Here is a 17,725-nt window from a genome sequence, read left to right as displayed (position 1 = left end):
TATCTCGGTTAGCCAGTATCAGAAGCCCTATAATCATTCATTTTTCGTTAAGGAAATCAGAAGAAAAAAAAACCCAGCATCGAAACAAAGAGGAAATCAATAGCATTAGTGAGCGACACAATTCCACCCTTCTAAATGACCTCGATTCAGCAGTATATCGAGTCTGGAATCCTTCTGACTGGTCTGTATGACACGATACTAGTTAAAATAAGGCCATGGGCACACCGTGGTCAGAGAAGCTTTGTGCAAAATGGGTTTATCCACGTAATTTCTAAGGTGTTTGGGGGAAAGCAGAGGCCAATTACGCCCTCTTGGAAGTGCACAATGGAATAACTGGGAAACACCCGGGGACAAGATCAATGACTAAAGATGTTCTGAGGGCATGATAGTACTAGCCGACCATGGTCCAAGACGCCTAGAAGTACGTGAAAAAATGATATCAGTTCCAAAGGCACGGTGACGTCTTCAACTCCTCTATCATGCCCCAATTTTGTCCCCCAATTTCTTTACTCATTTTCTCAAATCTATTGCATCATTTATCATCACATACATTGCATTTTTTTAAACATGGTTCATTAAGGTCAACAAAAGTCAACCAATGATTAACTTTTGTATCTTTTTGAATCAATTTGTTTCAACTTGTTTCAATTCATTAAATCATATTTAGTACATTCATCTTAATTCATAAATCAATCATATTATGCATTGCTAAATGATCATTTGCAATCCTCCCATTTTATGCATTTTACGCCTTTGGCATCATTTTAAATTAAATGTAAAAACAAATAGAAAATATTCTATTTTATTCATTATTTTTTAACATCGTTATTCATTCCATTTTTGCATCACAAAAATACAAAAATAGCAAATTAATTTAGTACTTTTATCATTATCATCATGATCCTTCAAAATTGGACTTCATCATCTTCTGTCATACAAAAATCAAGTTCAAACTTCCATAACCATGTTCATGCATAAACAACCACATTGCCATCAAATACTTTTTCCATTTTTATCACATGTACATTAACATCATCATCCAAAACCAACAAAACCATATTTTCTAACTCACCATCCAAAAACAATACAATATCACCCTCATCATTTAAATTCAAGTTTAAACTACATCATCATCATCATATAACATAAACCAAAACAAAGTCAATGACCATGTCTAATTCACAAGATCATTCAAATTCAATTTCACACACATTACACTCATACAAGAACATTGTCATCATCCATAAATTCAATATAAACTAAATCCATTACATCCAGCTTTCCATGATCGTCAACGTTCCAAAATCAACATAAACCAAAAGGAAAAACAAAGCAAATGAATTAAAGTAAGCAGAAAATCAAAACTGAATGAAGCAGCAATAATTCATTACATTCCATCAAAATGACTCATCCATAGCATTACACATCCACATACATACATTACCACGCAAATTTTTTGACTTCACATGTTTCTGACCTCACTCTTATTGCTATATAAAGCCACTTCCAAGAGTGATAAAGGAAGCAGAAGAGAAAAATCAGAAGCGATTTCATCAACTCCAAGTCAAATTCATAAGAAAATTGAGAAGGGGAAGAGTGATAAAGGAAGCAGAGGAAAAAAAACGTACAAGAGAAAACAAGAAGAAAGCAGTACCTGAAAATTGAGCTTCGTCGAAATTTGGAGATTTTCGTTGAATTTTTCATCATAGCATAATTCTGATTTGGCACATTTCTCCATCGTTTTCTTGTTTTCATGATACGAGCATGTAGCTTTGATCATCGATTTGGTTTAATGCATGAAGACGACCATTTAATTTTGAAATTAGATAATATTTAGGATCTATACTATCTTGAGGTTTACATTGTTTAGTTAAGTAAGAAGATATTGATCATCTAAATTAGAGATCTTTATTCTTATTTATTTTAATTAAGATTGGACATTTTAATCAACAAAATTAGATATATCATACAAATATTTAGGGTAGTTTTTAAAAGGAAAAAAAAAATGAGTTAGGGTATAATTAAAAAAATAATACTCTGGCTTGAAAACAACAATCATTTAAAAAAGAATTGAGTAATATCTTTAGTCTTGTTTGTAACAACACTGTAAAAGAAAAAGTTATGTTACAATACCTTAATAATTATTTAAATAAAAATCTAAATCTTTTTTCTAACATTTGTAATTAAGGTATTTTGATACTCCAATTTTTATTTTTCTTGACTTAAAGACTCTTCTGAATCTTTTATTTTAATGGTTTAATTTTTAATCCCCTAAATTAAAAATAAAAATAATGTTTTTAACTTATCATTAACACAAGACCCGCAAATCAAAATTTTAAACGAAGATGTTAAAAGAACCAGAAAAAAATAGATTTAGACAGAAAATTTCAACAAAATACTATTTTTTAACCTTAAACCCCCAAATCAAAATTTAAAAAAAAAAATAGCGGATACATGGATTTTTAGGAATCATGTGAAAATGATTGTTCTCATGCTAGGTGTAGGACTTGTTTTAAGAATGGTGTTTTTGTTATTCCCACGCCTCCTTTCTGTACCAGTCCCGACCCATCAAAATAAGTAACCAAAAGTGCATTTACACAAAAATTAGGTATTCCTCCATGCTTAGATCCTCTAAGCTTACTGAATTTAAAATCCTCTAAGCTGATTATGAATCTAATCTCCAGGGTTATAATTTTCGCTATATAGCACATAATGGAATACTATTCATCATACTATAAACACACCAATTACCGAAACAGCAAAAAGTTGAAGAACATGGGACAATGTCTTGTCAACAGAAGCAACCCTGGAGAAGGATAATTATTTTCTTTATCAACCATCCAAGTTTACAATCCAATAAAATATATATATATATAAAAACATGGCCAAGAAAAAAAAACTATCTAAAATTTAAACAGGCACCCATCTCTAGTTCAACTTTTCTACATTCACAAAGGCACGAATATATTGAGGTAATAGCCCCAAAAGAATGTGCTGTAAACTCTAGTAAATTGTAACCGACCCTTAGGATATTGTTATACCGCGGGTAAAATGACAAAACTCAGAGCCCTACAAAACCACAACACCAGGAAACAGAAACAACCAGTCCGCAGAATCCATTATGGCTTGTTGAGGAAACCTGCATTTGATATATTAAAAGAAAATGAAACAATTTTGCAAACCATCCAAAAACATGCAGTGCAGATATATGCAGATGAACACCAACACAGACATGGTCTTCAATTAATTAACACCACCATATGATAATAAAAACACATGATAGTAAAAAAAATTATTTGGTTACACATATTGATGACCTCAATTTGCATTATATTAGCATATAATTGTCCAAACAATTTGACTACTGATTTTCACATTTTGCTTCGGTATAGATGCAGGGCAGGACCAATATTATGAAGCCAATGCAATACGGAAAGATTAGCCAAACCTCGTATAAATATCCCAGAAGCTGGAACCGACTGTCTTGATGGGACCTAGTGATGTGGTGCAAGCACTGTCAACAAAGAAGAATATTTTAGGACTAATAGCTAATAAATCAAAACTAAAAGGAAACATGTTTAATGAGGAGGCGTTCAGAACTGGAGTCAACAATTTGGTAAAGGTACAATTTTTTTTTCAAATGTGCATTCAGAAAGCCCAACCCAATATCTATAACCATTATATTTAAAGAAGTTACAAGAAACATTTTGTACTAAATGTATCCAAGATTTGATGTTAATAAAATAGAGTTGAGTGGTCCAACGATTAATAAAACAGTACAAATTCCCAAGCCCAAACAGTCTAAATTCATGGAGAAAATAGAGTTATGAGAATTAGTCAATCATTCATCATCGACAGTGGACACCATTTGAAAATTTCCTTCCTCCTTCCCAAACATACAGCCTAATAGCAGTAAACATCCAATATACTAAAAATAGAAAGCAATTAGAATTGTTAGGACTCAGGTGGTATAAGTAGTTAAAGTAAAAACAGGTAGTTGTCAAATGGGAGTTAGAAATGGCACTTCAGAATCAATTAATCACCAGAGACAAAATTTTGATTTTCACACCACCCCAACCAATTTGCTTTTAGGCTGACAGGGCTCCTTCATTATTCGTACCCCACTCTTCGTCAGCCTCGCTGCCGTTTACAAGTACTGCACCATCTGTTGATTCGGCATCCACTACAACTGCCTCTTCTTGGCTTCCATCCTCTCCATTTTGTTCCTCCGTGTAGTGTTCTTCCGTAAAGTGCTCTTCATTTTGTTCAGTCAACTGCAGCATAGGAGAACAAAATAAACTAACAGTCTAATACTACCGACAAACAACTTATTGTGGATATTCTGTGCAGCATAAAAACAAAATACAATATTGGGCCTGTTTGTTTTAGCTTTAAAAAAATACATTTTTTTCTTTGTATATTTGAAAATGGATTTTATAAAACCATTTTCTAAAATATTACAAGTTTTTTATATTCGTTTTTTCTAAATTAAAAGCCTAATTATGACATCCTATAACATAAACATATATTATTGAAGATCAAAACATAGTCGAAATCGCAATTTTTTCAAAAAGTTGTATCTCAAAAATGATTTTTATGAAAAACTATTTGAAATAGCTTCAAAATTAAGTAATTTTTTAAAATTTTGATATCCAAAAATAAATTTCAATAAAATGATGAAATATCTAACATTTTAAAAATAACTATTCAAACCAAATTTTCATTTGAAACTTTTATGAAAAGTTTCTTTGAAAATTTTTTTATACAAAATATGTTACACTATAAAAATAATTTTAAAAAAAAGTCAAAACAAACGGGCCTCCTATGTTGTCAAATTAGAATTTCTTGCAACCTTTTGTTTGTGATGTTTTCCCTGTATTTAGTATACCTCATGATTAGAATCTCCATTCTCAAGACGCTCCTCCTCTTCAATCTGCATGTTTCTGAAAGCTTCAACAAGGGTAACATGTGGTTTGTCAGCATGGTTGATGTACTGCTCTGCTGGAGGGTAAACATTCCTAAAACAGAAATATCAGAATTATTGTAAGTAAACATTACTTAGAGATGTTCTGCATACAGAACACAAATACAAACTGTCAAAGCTGCAAGACACATGCAAGAAAAAAGGTGTTTTCCACACTGACAATGTTTCTGCAGCTTTAGACTCAACAGCAAGTGCAACTTGCCAGTCTTCAAACAGATTTGGATATTCCTCAGGATCAGCCAATGATTCAGCAGCTTTTGGATTAACCTGCAATCAAATATACTCTAGTTAATCCACAACCATTTAGCAACATGATAAGACTAACCAAAGAAAGCAATTGAATAAGGATATAGGTTCCTAGCCACAATATCAGGTTAGGATTCTCAGTTCTTGACAACAATTTATTTTATGATAAAATATTGAAACCAAATATAATAAAACATGTATATATTTATTTTATAATTAAATATTGAAACCAAATGTAATAAAACGTGTATCTATTCCTGAGTTTTCAACCGTAGGCGTGTGCAGATTTTTTGGAACTGTAAGGGGATGTTGTTTGAAGGTATCTATGTTAATTTGTTCTCGGGAATAATTCTCTTTGGAATATAATGCTGGGAATCTTATTCTTGGGTTTTAATTTTTCAAAAGTGTTTCACTTACATATAACATTCCCAGGAATTAATTTGCAAGAGTGAGGTATAAAGGAAGTTACACATATATTTCAATTTGAGCTCATGTGAATCTTTTTTTGACAACCCTCCCTTGAGAATTAAATCATGGGAATGTGGAAGTTGTTTCTTTCCTAGAAATATTTTATACACAAGAAACAAAATTCATAACATAGTAGCAAACATTGAAATGCATATTTTCCACCTATATAATCCTGGGAATGTATTAAAAAGAAGACTTGAAACTTTTACATAAAAAAGATGACTTGATAAAGGATTTGGATTCTCAGAATAGCTAGCATGCACTCACAAAAATCAGGAAGTTCCATCATAAACAAATACAATACCATTACCATATATCTGAATCAGACATTACCTTATTGAGATCCTTTCTCCAAATTGCCACTATCTCTGGGACCTTACTTGGGAGATAAGATCGAGCCATTAAAGCTGCCTCTGGAATTCGATTGCTGCAAAAAGCACAATTCAGCTATATATATAATTGTAGTCTGACCAATCCCCCCACCCTTCCAGTAATGTCAGAATTCTAGAAGATTACCTTTCTACCAATAGTTGAAGGCAGTCTTCAAGTTTACCCAACATAAATAAGCAAAGGAATGCAACATTGTTCTTCCCTTGCTCCTTAGCAAGGGTTGCAAGTTTTGAAATTCCTTCAGCATCTCCGAAAGAAGAATATAGCAATAACAACCCACTCAAATCCATTGCATGATTCAAACATTCCTCAGCCATTTGTAACTGCAAATGAAAAATACAGTAGTGAGCTACAGCTTGAAAAGAGAAATATCCAACAAGAATCATTGTTAGGTATCGTCAGACCAGTTTACGTAATTGCAAGTAATTTTGACAAATAAAACATTTAACATCCTAATTATACACAAGAATCAGAATCAAACCTGCAAAAAACAAATCTTAATTTGACCACAACTAACCCTTTATAGTCTTTTGCATCTCAAAAGCCTCAATAAGAATTATATCCATCATGTGCACAGTGCACATGATCATGGTCCGCAGTACATCTCAGAATCTAACATGCATCTGACCAAAACTTCTAACATGCAACAAAACAAATCTTAATTTGGCCATAACTAAATCTTTGTAGTATTATTCATCTTAAAAGCCCCAGAAAGGTATATCCATTATGGGCACAATGCACTTAATTAAGGCACTCACTTCACTTCAATATATTAGGACATGGACATTTAGGAAAGAAATCAAGCTAAAATGTTGGATAAATTACTAAAGTTGAAGATTTAAATCATATAAAGAAAAACACCTTGCCACTAGACATAGCTAATTCTCCCAACTGCTTCCATTTAGATTCACTCTGCACCTCTACTGCAATGCCCTGCAAGGAAAGAGAACATATATTATCTATGATATAAATGACAAATCAAACTCAAAGATATATGAAGATAATAGATACCCAAGTTAACAACTTTTACTGGTGAAGCAATATCTCCCTAGAGTCATTACATGAACATACCTTTGCAACTTCTAATCTTCCTAGCTGTATTGCTAGATCAAATCTGTAGTCAGGGTCTGTAGCTACTTCAAGAGCATCCTCTATCATCCCCCGTGATTCCAGGAATCGGGCAACACTACCATAAAATCAAGTATTTCAATTAGGATGTGGATAACATATGGCTGAACTGCAGATCTGAAACTAAACTCGGAGGTTTGAATAAACACTAGATGGCCAACAGAACAAAATTCTAAACCAAAGCAACAAGAAAATCTATGTGCAATAGTTATTTGTGCATGATTATGCATTGCTATTATGTAACATTACAAGTAAATATATATGACGGACAAGAAAGAAGACTGTACAAAGTTCAGAATAAATGTAATAAATGTCCTAAAAATATTAAGTGTGTCAAAAGATTTTCTGGTCATCCACAAAAGATTAACTTCCATTTCCCAGCAGTTTGAAATATCATAACCACATTTGCTTGGAATGGACAAAAATAGAGGGGAATGGCATATACTAATTACATGAAAACAATCTAAATATTGAGAACTTTATGAAGCCCAACTACATTACGAAAAGCATTTTCTCTACATAATAATCATATTTCTGCATGATGAAAAGAAATTAATTATTACTGTATAATATAATACAAGATAATTGTACCTGTTATGATGCTCTTTAGGAATTGATGGTAGAACTTCATTGGCCCTTTCCAAATCACCACGCATCACAAGTGTCTTATACTCAATCAAGCTCAAAAGAAGGGTGTAACCCACAACGCTGAGAAAAACAAACAATAAAAAAAAAAATAGTTAAGATTTATGCAACAGGATACTTTATTTAATTGAAACAAACTGTCCACTTACTTAAATTCTTTGTCAATCAAAAACAACCGACTTTGATTTGCAAGATATCCCAACAAGTACATAGGGCGGTCCAAATGGAACATTGTAGTTACCTAAATCCATAATGTTGCAACAATGGGTTTCATATGACTCCAGTATTTTCATAAAAAGTGTGCATTTTTCCGTAAAAGGAACGCAAGTTCATACCTCTCCGCCAACACAGTAATTAAGTCTCCAAGATGAATTGTTGTAGATAAAGCAATCCCCGACCCAGATACCGGTCCTTACACGTTCATTCATTTCATGAAGGAGCTCAAAAGCATCTTCAACACCTTCCTCGTCTACGGGTTTTCCACTATCTATATGTGATGCAACAACATCTCGCTGCACCATTGGAAATCAAAGTGATTGCAGTGCTCATCAGTAAAGATCAATCAAATATCCACTCAGAAAAAGCAAGCCAAAAAATCTATTTAAAAAAAGGGATAAAGTTCTCAAGAATCCTCACATTGTACTTCAGGATGTAGAATGATGTATCACTAGCAATTGTTACTAGATCACCACTATCAGCCCAGTAGAGATTCTGATACATTAACAAAATAAAATCAAACACTGAAAAAGAAGAGAAAAGTAGAACTAGATGTCAGTTGATCAAAGCACTTACTTTCACGTTGACATCAATGCGGTAAATCAATCTGCATTCAGTCCAATCATAAAAGCAGATGAAATCATTTGAACATATTGCCAGTAAAGTGCCGCCAAATATTCTTTCAGCTGAAAATGTAGGTCGGACACTCTTCTTTTCCTGAAATACCCATTATTCAAACTCCTATTAAATCTTCCCTAGAGCCTTTTTTCCATTAGAAGAGCTATAACTATCAGAATGCAATTTTTGTGTACTGGCCAGAGTGAGAACCAAGCCAGGCAATAAAGAAAAATAAAATGCAAAGATGTATTGCTATTTGCTTGGGAGCGTATTTGTCAATTGCTTCTACTGACAGTGATTGTCTCAAGGAAAGTTAATAGCTAAGCTCACATGTTTTATTTTAAGCTCCTTGTCATGAACAGTATCATATATGAACCAACAAATAGATCAGTAATTTACAAGAATAACCCACTATAATATAATCACTATCGCTATATGAGTGGGATATCAGTCCAGGAGCAGATCTATACAACTATAATAAGAGAACAGAAATAGAAAGAGAATGTCAGAGATCCATCAACACACTTTGAAGGGACTGCTTCCTCGCTACCCAAAGGCCCAGATTTCCTTAGTCAATGACTGAATCCACTAGGTTCTTCCTCTCCACTGTTAATGATAGAGATCCATCAACACTTTCAAGGGTCTGCTTCCTCCCTACCCAAAGGCCCAGATTTCCTTACTCAATGACTGAATCCACTAGGATCCTCCTCTCCATTGCATCATTATTCCCCCATTTTGCTATCTCCCACACCCCTTGTCATAATAGAAAGATTGTTACTGCCTAACTCTCCTTTTTTTCCCTTTACCTCTCATCCCCTCCTAATTTTTATTCTTCTCAATCGTTGGGTGCCTAACACAGAACAAAAATGGTAGGATCTAGTAGACTAGTAGAAGATCATAGGGGCAATTTATTGGTTTTAATCACCACTTACATTAAACCTAGTACAAGATAAGAGATAAATAAAGTTCATCAAAAGTTCAAACCTGAAAACTTTTGCTGAAAATTTTGATTTTTGATGTACTTTCTCTGACAGCATATTCTCCATCCGAAGACCAAGCAAACTCTAGCGCTGAGCCAAATGACCTGTTTCTCCATGCCAATGCAGTGTATATGATATACTCACCATCTCCACATACAACAACGAACCTTCCATTAGGATTGTGCCTTAAATTCTGCATAAATTAGCTCAACAATCAACCACCCACATGTGAAACAACAAATATTGCTGAAAATTGAACCAGCAATAAAATTACTATTATTTAAAAACCCGCTTCTCTGAATATAGACTGCAGATTAGTCATATTACAAACTTTGTTCCAAATTACCAACTATTTTGGTTACTTTACATAGTTACATTTTAACAAATATCTAAGTCATACAAAATACAGAGGTTCCTGATGTCAATTTAGATTAACATTACATAATAAAATCTATAACCAGGTCATATATGCATAATAAAGTCATGATGAATATGCAAAATGCCTGATTTTATAAATAATACCACTATTCTAAAATCTGTCAAGGGTTGTAAAATGAAAGCATAAATGATAAAAATAGAGAATCCGTGCAAAAGAACGATGCATAATATTGAGGAGGATATTAACTCACTTGTGGGTAAAGATCACAAGTGCCCAGCTCCTTAACAGCCAAAGGCAACCTTTCTCCATCAGCAACCTAAAATGCATAGTACTTGCATGTGTTACTTAAAAAAGAGCTTTACACTTTTTGCCCACACATCACAAGCAAGAGGTATGAATGAGCCTATACCTCCAAATCTGCTCCTATGCTCTTTATATTGACAGTCTGGATTTCATTATGTTTAGCCCAAATAATTTTTCCACTGTTGTCCATGCTAGCTACAGGTACTTCTCGACCAAGTTTGACCATAATCGTTCCTTCGTCATATCCAATCACAACCCTGAATGAAAGATGCATGGATAATTAATGTAATGAGGTAGGAGTGAACATGAGAACACTTCATTATTCCGACACCCTTTGACACTACTTCCAGTAAAAATTATTCAAGGGCCTATAATATGAGATTAAGAAATTACATGCAGAAATTCTATACAAAAATACTAACCGGCGTGAGCTCTTCAAGTATCCAATAGCCCAAACTCTTTCAAGACCATAGTTCAATGTATTCTCGAGCCTGCACACAGATTAAAAAACCAACAAACATTGAAATGGGTGAGTTAGTATTTCATGAATTCAGAAAGAGACAGACAATTCATTCTCAAATTTAGTGCAATCTCAACTTTAAACAAAAATCTAGGCATTAAAGTCACCAAAATAAACCTTTCATGTAACAACAGAAACTACAAAAAAAGAAACATGAAGAAGCAACACGTCAACCAAAACATCATAATGTTAGCCTCATTTTAAAAGGTCAAGAGTCAACTCTGGGCAAATTGTTCAATTTCATGTAAGACTTGAGGATAATGGTAGGTAAAAAAGAGGAAAATATGAATTAGAATAAACATAAAGCTCAGAACTCAGTAATCTGAGCATCTCAAATTACCTATAAGTTGTTGAGTGCCATATGCGCACTGTACCATCCTCAGAACCAGTAATGATTATAGGAAGTTCAGGATGAAAGCATACAGCAGAAACATTGTGTGTGTGACCATCTAGGGTCTGGACACAACTTTTGGTCTGATAATCCCATACCTGTTCATAGGCTCATAGATGTTATTGATATACATAAAATGTATCATGAAATATTGTTTATTGTGAGAAACAATAACTAACAACCGTTAGACCACAATCAATGCACAAGATTAAAAAATAAAAACTTTTCGTGACCATATCTTAACTGTCTCCACCCTATGCTACCTCTGGGCATCCTCCCCTTCCCATGCCACCCTTTCTTCTCAAAGCTTCATCTTGTTCTCGATCTCACTGCTGTGAATTGCCGACTCCAAATTTCTCTGAACGTGAGGTTTTCTTGGTTCCCTAATTGGATTATGAATTAATGCATGCTACTCAGTATTCACGTCATAAAAAAAAACTTTTCTATTATTGTTGTGTAATCAGATTTCATTCGACTGCCAAATTCTCAGAGCTTTCCTCTTTTTCTGTTGAAGCTTCCAGGAGCTTAAGTGTGCGCCTTTTCTTTGGAATTACATTTCTTTTTCAATTTTCAATATATATATATATATAGGTGAAAGGCTTTGACCAGGTTCTGTTATGACTCACTGCTATGATTTTTTTTTAAATGAAGTGAACCAAAACCAGTTACTGGGTATTAGTTTAACTGCTTATTAGATCTGGAATAGTCTTCGTTGGAGAAGGCACCAATTTTGAGCGACTTTGAAAGAAAAAAATGGTGATTTAAAAGGTGGGGACTTTTCTGCAGACTCACTATTTATTCTAATATGCCAATGGACTTCTACAACTTTTTAGTTGCAGAAGGCGGCTGGGTTTCCTTTCCAATTAGATTGCTTGGAAGCTCAGTTTTTTCACAAAGTCAAATAGAGACTTCAAAGCCGTGAATACATATTTTTTTCACTATACCTGGCTGAATATGTAAGGAGAAGAAGATCCTTGTGTTAAAGTCGGAAGAACGAATATTAAGTGGAGGTAGCATTGGTCACATGACCCATGAATTGAGTTTTTTTAATCTTGACCACAGATTGTAATCCAACAGTTCTTATGCTTTCTGATGAAAACATATGAAACAAGAAAAAAGTGAAAACAAATAGTTAAGCAAAACCTTTGCTGTGTGATCGTCAGAACCGGTGATTAGATAAGGTTTGTCGCCACCTGTAAAGTAATCAACGCAATTCACTCCTTTCTGGTGAGCATCCAATGTAAAATTAGGATCAGGAGAGCCAAGATTCCAAATCTGAAAAAGAAGATAACATGTGCAACATGCATTATACTGTGAGTATGAGCATAGAAATGATTTAAAAGAAGGAAACAACTAGCAACGAGATCACAGATATACCTTTATAGTACGATCAAGAGACGCACTGGCAAAGGTGTTTGTGTCTTTAGGATTAAATGTCACTTGCATAACATAATGAGAATGTCCTTCAAATATCTGGGTACAAATCCAGCCTTTTTCCCAATCCCAAAGCTTTATGAGCATGTCATCAGATGATGACAGAACATAAGGAAGGGTGGGATGAACTGCCACACACCTAATGTAATCTGTATGTGCTTCAAATACTTTGACTTTATCCATTGTGTTGTAATTATATACACGAATAAACATATCATCAGCTCCAGCAACAACCCACTGTTTGCGTGAAACAAACTTAGCTGATCTAACTGCAAAATCATGTTGGAAAAGAGCCCCAGTAGTCTTCAGAGTATGAATATATGAGTAAAAGTATGTCTTCTAGCAAATGCATCAATGGCTTTCAATCAAAATGCATCAAGGACTCGAGAGGAAGACATGCAAACAGACAGATAAAAAAAGATTCATATACCTGGTAACTCAGTGACCTCGAAAGATTTGGCCATGGTCTGAAATAGCATAAAAATATTAGTGCGGACTGATTACACAAGCAAATCTCCATAGAAAATAATAATGCATCATTTCTTAAAGTAGAAGTTTGTGAAGAATTTAAAATAAAAAACACCGAGAGTCGCAAGCTATCATCTCTTAACCAATCTACAAATTAAAATATATTACTAATTTACCATCCCAATGCACAGACTCAGGCTGTAAATTTATCAAAAGTAAGATTGTTTACTAGAATTCTTTCGGAAACTCTGAAAAGACATTGGTCATTTTGCGTCAACTATGTGTATGAATTGATAAAACAACTCCAAATATCATCTACTTTGAATACAAAAATAACAATTTCAGCGGTGCTTAATAACCCTTTATGCAACACAACTGCATAAGTATTTCGATTCATATTGTAGGTTCAATCAATCATATAGCTGCTTGAAATTTGAAGGAAACCATGAATAAAAAGGTCCCTCCATTCGTGAATCAGCAGCCCATTATATTTAGGCACCGTGCAAAAGGTGGCTTGTTTGAATATCAATCAACAACCACCTGTGTCTGACTTGAATGCCAATCTATGGTATCCACCATTTCATTTCTCAATTGGGTGAATTTCATTCGTAAGTTTGTAACAGCATACAACATCTCAGTTTAAGAAACAATCAATCACATGCATACCTGAGATTGGTAGTTCCAGATACAGACGGTTCCAGAGTATAAACTTGCCAGAATCCTGCATTAACAAAAGGTAATTCAATTCAAATAATTAATTTTTTAAAAGAACATCAACAGTACCATCATATAACAAACACCACTAACAATTATTAATGATTAAATCTCAATAAACCATGCTAGTAGAACCCATGCTGGAAACATATCTAATGATGAAAAAAATTACAGATATTCCTAATTATAAAACTAGTCAGTGATCATCATAAATTAATTTCAGAAACTAAATAACACGACAAAAGCCGAAGCATTACCATGGTTCTGTTGGATGTAGATCCACGCATTTCACTCTTTCTGACCTCTGAGCAAGCTTTCGCTGATCAAAGATTAAGAGAACAATTAGCTTAATCCACATTAAGCTTGGTTTCATGAAATCTAACATCATCAAATAAACAATGAACCAAAATTGAAAGCATACATACCTTGATTTCGAGTCTGAGAGGCTGCAAATGCAATGCAAGTAACAAACAAAAATCAAAATGAGTCAGTTACACGGTTTAACGGTAGATCCCATTGAAATCAAAATCGTAAGAGCTAGCTAAGCAAATTGATAACCTCGCATTTGAAGTTAGGGATAGAAAAACGAATGAAATCAGAAAATCGAACAGAATTGGGATCAGATCTAAGGAATGCGGAATCGATTGAGAAGAAACAGATCCAGTTAGAAGCTTACCATGATTGTAGATTGGTGATTGAACTAGCCTCTGTCGAGATCAATCGTCGGAGATCAGAACGCGAATTCTTCAACGAGCTCAGTGAGGAAGAGAATGGGGAGACAAATGTTTTGTATATTGTGGGAGATCACAGTGTAAATACAATGCGGATGAAAATTTTGCAGTTAATGTGAGATTACGAAAATGCCACTGGATCTATAATTTCGTGGGGCATAGATTGTACGGAGATCTGTGAATGTTATGGATCTAACGAATGTTATGTAGGATGCACACTATTGATTACCTATAGGAAAGTAGAAAAAAGTTTCTCTGGTCCTAATGAAAGACAAAACAAACAAACCAAATATAAAAAGTTAAAACTTAAATGCATTTTAGATTTCCCTATTTTAATTTTTTCATTATTTAATCCTTTAAAAAAATTAATCTTTTTGATTTCTCTATTCAATATTTTTTTTTAAATTTTTTGTCTCCATTTAAATTTAAAGAGATGGCAATCATGTGGTAATGTCATTTGACGCCACATCACATAAATCATGTCATATTTTTTAAATTTAAATATAATTTTTTAATATTATCTAATATAAGAATATAAATTATTATATTATTATAAAATTAGTAAAAGATATGTGTGTTTGCACGGATAAAATCAATAAAATATAAAATAAATATAAAATAAAATGTATTCATTATATTTAATAAATGTATATATTATAATACTAATAAAGAGGAAAAAATATTTAAAATAATTATTATTATATAAATATTAATATAATTTATTAATTTATAATAGTAGTTAAATATAAAATATATATTTATATATATATATATATATATATATATATATATATATATATATATATATATTTATTTATTTATTTTGTTATGAATTTGTGCGTCCGTACGGGTCGCATAGTGTTATATGATTTGAAAAAAAATATTTAATAGAAATAAGATATTTTATTTAATAGAGAGAATATATAATTATTAAATGAGTAAATTTATTTAAATTTTAACCATCATATTGGGATATTTGATATAAAATTTATATATATATATATATATATATATAACTTTACCATCGCCACAACACATAGAAAACTTAGGTGGTTGCTTTCATTGTCAAACAAAAGATCTTACAAAATCTTGGGTGGTTGCTTTATCAAAGGCGGTTGAACTTTACCATCGCCACAACACATATAAAACTTATAATTTGTTGTGTTTCGATTCTTTCTCGTCCTTTCGTGATACCACATATTTCCTATGCATTCTTGACATTGTATTATTGGATCTTATATATTATAGTAACTACCTAATAATAATTTTTAAGTTAACATTCTTATATATTCAATAATAAGTATTTACATAGTTAATATAATACAATATTCTCTTAACAAACCTGAAACAAATGAGTTATTGTTAGTATAATTTGTTGTATTCAAGTCTTTTTTTCCTCGAGTGTTGAATCAGACTCTGAACTATAACCTAAACCAATCAAAACACAAAATGTTATATACAGTACAATTAAGAAGTCGAATAACAAATAATATACGATATAATATAAATGAATGGTGGATTCATCCTCATAAGACTCATCTAAAAGATCATTAGGTTTAAGACGTGTATCATAACTTACGTTTGGCATACTTTGCTCTATATGAGCCAACGTCTCATCAAAATTTTTGCCAAATTAACTTAAAGCCTGTTAATCTGCATTGTTGTTCATTTTTTAGATATGATATTAACCATTGTATTTGATTGAGGTATGAATCCATAAAGTTTTTTTTTGTGTCGAAAAGAATTTTTTGAAGTAGCGTTAGTACCTTGAAATTGAGTGTATAGTTACAGGAGTTGTATTGTTAGTATTAATGCTAGCCAATGGTGTTCTTTTACTTGAAGATGCTATGTTGATGCAGTCAGACATGCATATATTATTTTTCTCGTTTTCAATCTTCAATCTTTTGAATTTTGTTCTGTTGAAGAATGGTCTTTCTAAGCATCCTTGCTCTTTTAGCCAATTTCCTCTTCAAAGTATTTGTAAAAAAACACATGTTCACTATGAGATGCATGTTCCATGGTTTTCAAAGACATATAGTAGATTATCTGATTGTAACATATATATTGTAAATTATGAATGCATAAGTAACATCATTCATGCAATAGCTTGACAATACATTAATATATTCGTATGCTTAGCGTTTTAGTAATGATAATAAATATTTCATGATGAAATGGCATTGGTTAGCATGCAAATGGCAATTTATTAATAATCACTATCATGGAAATCTGAAGTAGCCTTAAAATATGCAAAATGATCAAACAGCCACCTGTAGTAATTAGTATGGGTTGCATCAATCATGGAAGTTCATTAAAAATGTGCATAATAAAGTGAATATATACATTATGTGCATTGGAAACATAAGTGACTTATCAAATACTACTGCATAAATTTTTTGTTTAAATTCATATGCATGAGTTATTTGTATGAAGCTATATTCATTTAAGTACATCAGTGATAGTGTATTGTATGTATTCTATATATGGGTTACATTTTGAATAAAAATGATATTGTGCAACTTGAATAAAAAAGATGTTGAGAGATTTTTAATATTTATGGATTTCAACTTAGAGTATAACATCAAAATAAATGTATGATATATACAAAACATTAAAATGGATATTTTTGAAATGAAACATATTAGATAGACCAACTGTAGGAGCTCATATACAACATCAACTTAGATAAAAATAACACAAAACTCAAACACAAATTGGAAAATAACAAATAATAGTTGCCACGTTAAACAACTAAAAGGACAACATTAAACTTCAATAATAAGAATTAGACAGTCAAATGAAATTAGAGTCATTTCCTTCAAGCATTGTTCCTTTGAGGACGTCTTCACAACCTGATGTACAACATTTAGAATCAGAGTGGTAGTGACATATCAACATATCTCCCACCTTAAGATTTTTTTCCTTAGTGTATTCATACCACACATTCTCAATGTACATCTCCACCATGTCTCTCTTCGATTTAATGATCTCACAATCATAATACTCTATACTATTAAGATCCAACAGGGTACACTCAGTTTGAACTGGATGAATACCCCATCCTTATAACCTCATATGGAAAATGTTGCATAGTATGAGTATTTTGTAAG

At 32.6% G+C, this 17,725-nt stretch overlaps 1 protein-coding gene and 1 long non-coding RNA gene across 3 annotated transcripts; both read right to left on the bottom strand.

Moving 5' to 3' along the window:
• Positions 1-1,083: 1,083 nt before the first annotated feature.
• On the bottom strand, positions 1,084-1,855 carry LOC127083652 (uncharacterized). The gene is made up of 2 exons (XR_007788491.1): positions 1,655-1,855; positions 1,084-1,503 (listed from the first exon to the last, which is right to left on the bottom strand). It is a non-coding gene; the product is annotated as an uncharacterized LOC127083652 (long non-coding RNA).
• A 933-nt stretch (positions 1,856-2,788) lies between these two features.
• LOC127087512 (coatomer subunit beta'-2) lies at positions 2,789-14,721 on the bottom strand. Of its 2 annotated transcripts, XM_051028402.1 has the most exons (26): positions 14,561-14,721; positions 14,310-14,330; positions 14,142-14,203; positions 13,837-13,891; positions 13,133-13,169; positions 12,646-12,971; positions 12,412-12,543; positions 11,218-11,366; positions 10,780-10,848; positions 10,464-10,614; positions 10,305-10,370; positions 9,680-9,868; positions 8,654-8,794; positions 8,498-8,572; positions 8,197-8,373; positions 8,011-8,102; positions 7,808-7,924; positions 7,160-7,274; positions 6,950-7,021; positions 6,215-6,411; positions 6,032-6,125; positions 5,145-5,251; positions 4,889-5,018; positions 4,121-4,274; positions 3,449-3,514; positions 2,789-3,139 (listed from the first exon to the last, which is right to left on the bottom strand). In XM_051028402.1, the coding sequence occupies exons 1-25, from the start codon at positions 14,561-14,563 to the stop codon at positions 3,495-3,497; spliced, it is 2,751 nt and encodes a 916-aa protein (XP_050884359.1). In that variant the 5' UTR covers positions 14,564-14,721; the 3' UTR covers positions 2,789-3,139; positions 3,449-3,494. The 2 variants fall into 2 exon arrangements, with proteins under 2 accessions (XP_050884359.1, XP_050884358.1); XM_051028401.1 differs by lacking the exon at positions 2,789-3,139 and having other exon boundaries at positions 3,443-3,514; positions 4,044-4,274.
• Between the last annotated feature and the right edge of the window lie 3,004 nt (positions 14,722-17,725).

This window comes from Lathyrus oleraceus, chromosome 5 (assembly GCF_024323335.1).
Source record: "Lathyrus oleraceus cultivar Zhongwan6 chromosome 5, CAAS_Psat_ZW6_1.0, whole genome shotgun sequence".
In the NCBI taxonomy this organism is placed as follows: Eukaryota; Viridiplantae; Streptophyta; class Magnoliopsida; order Fabales; family Fabaceae; genus Lathyrus; species Lathyrus oleraceus.
This window is presented reverse-complemented; position numbering and strand designations above follow the sequence as displayed.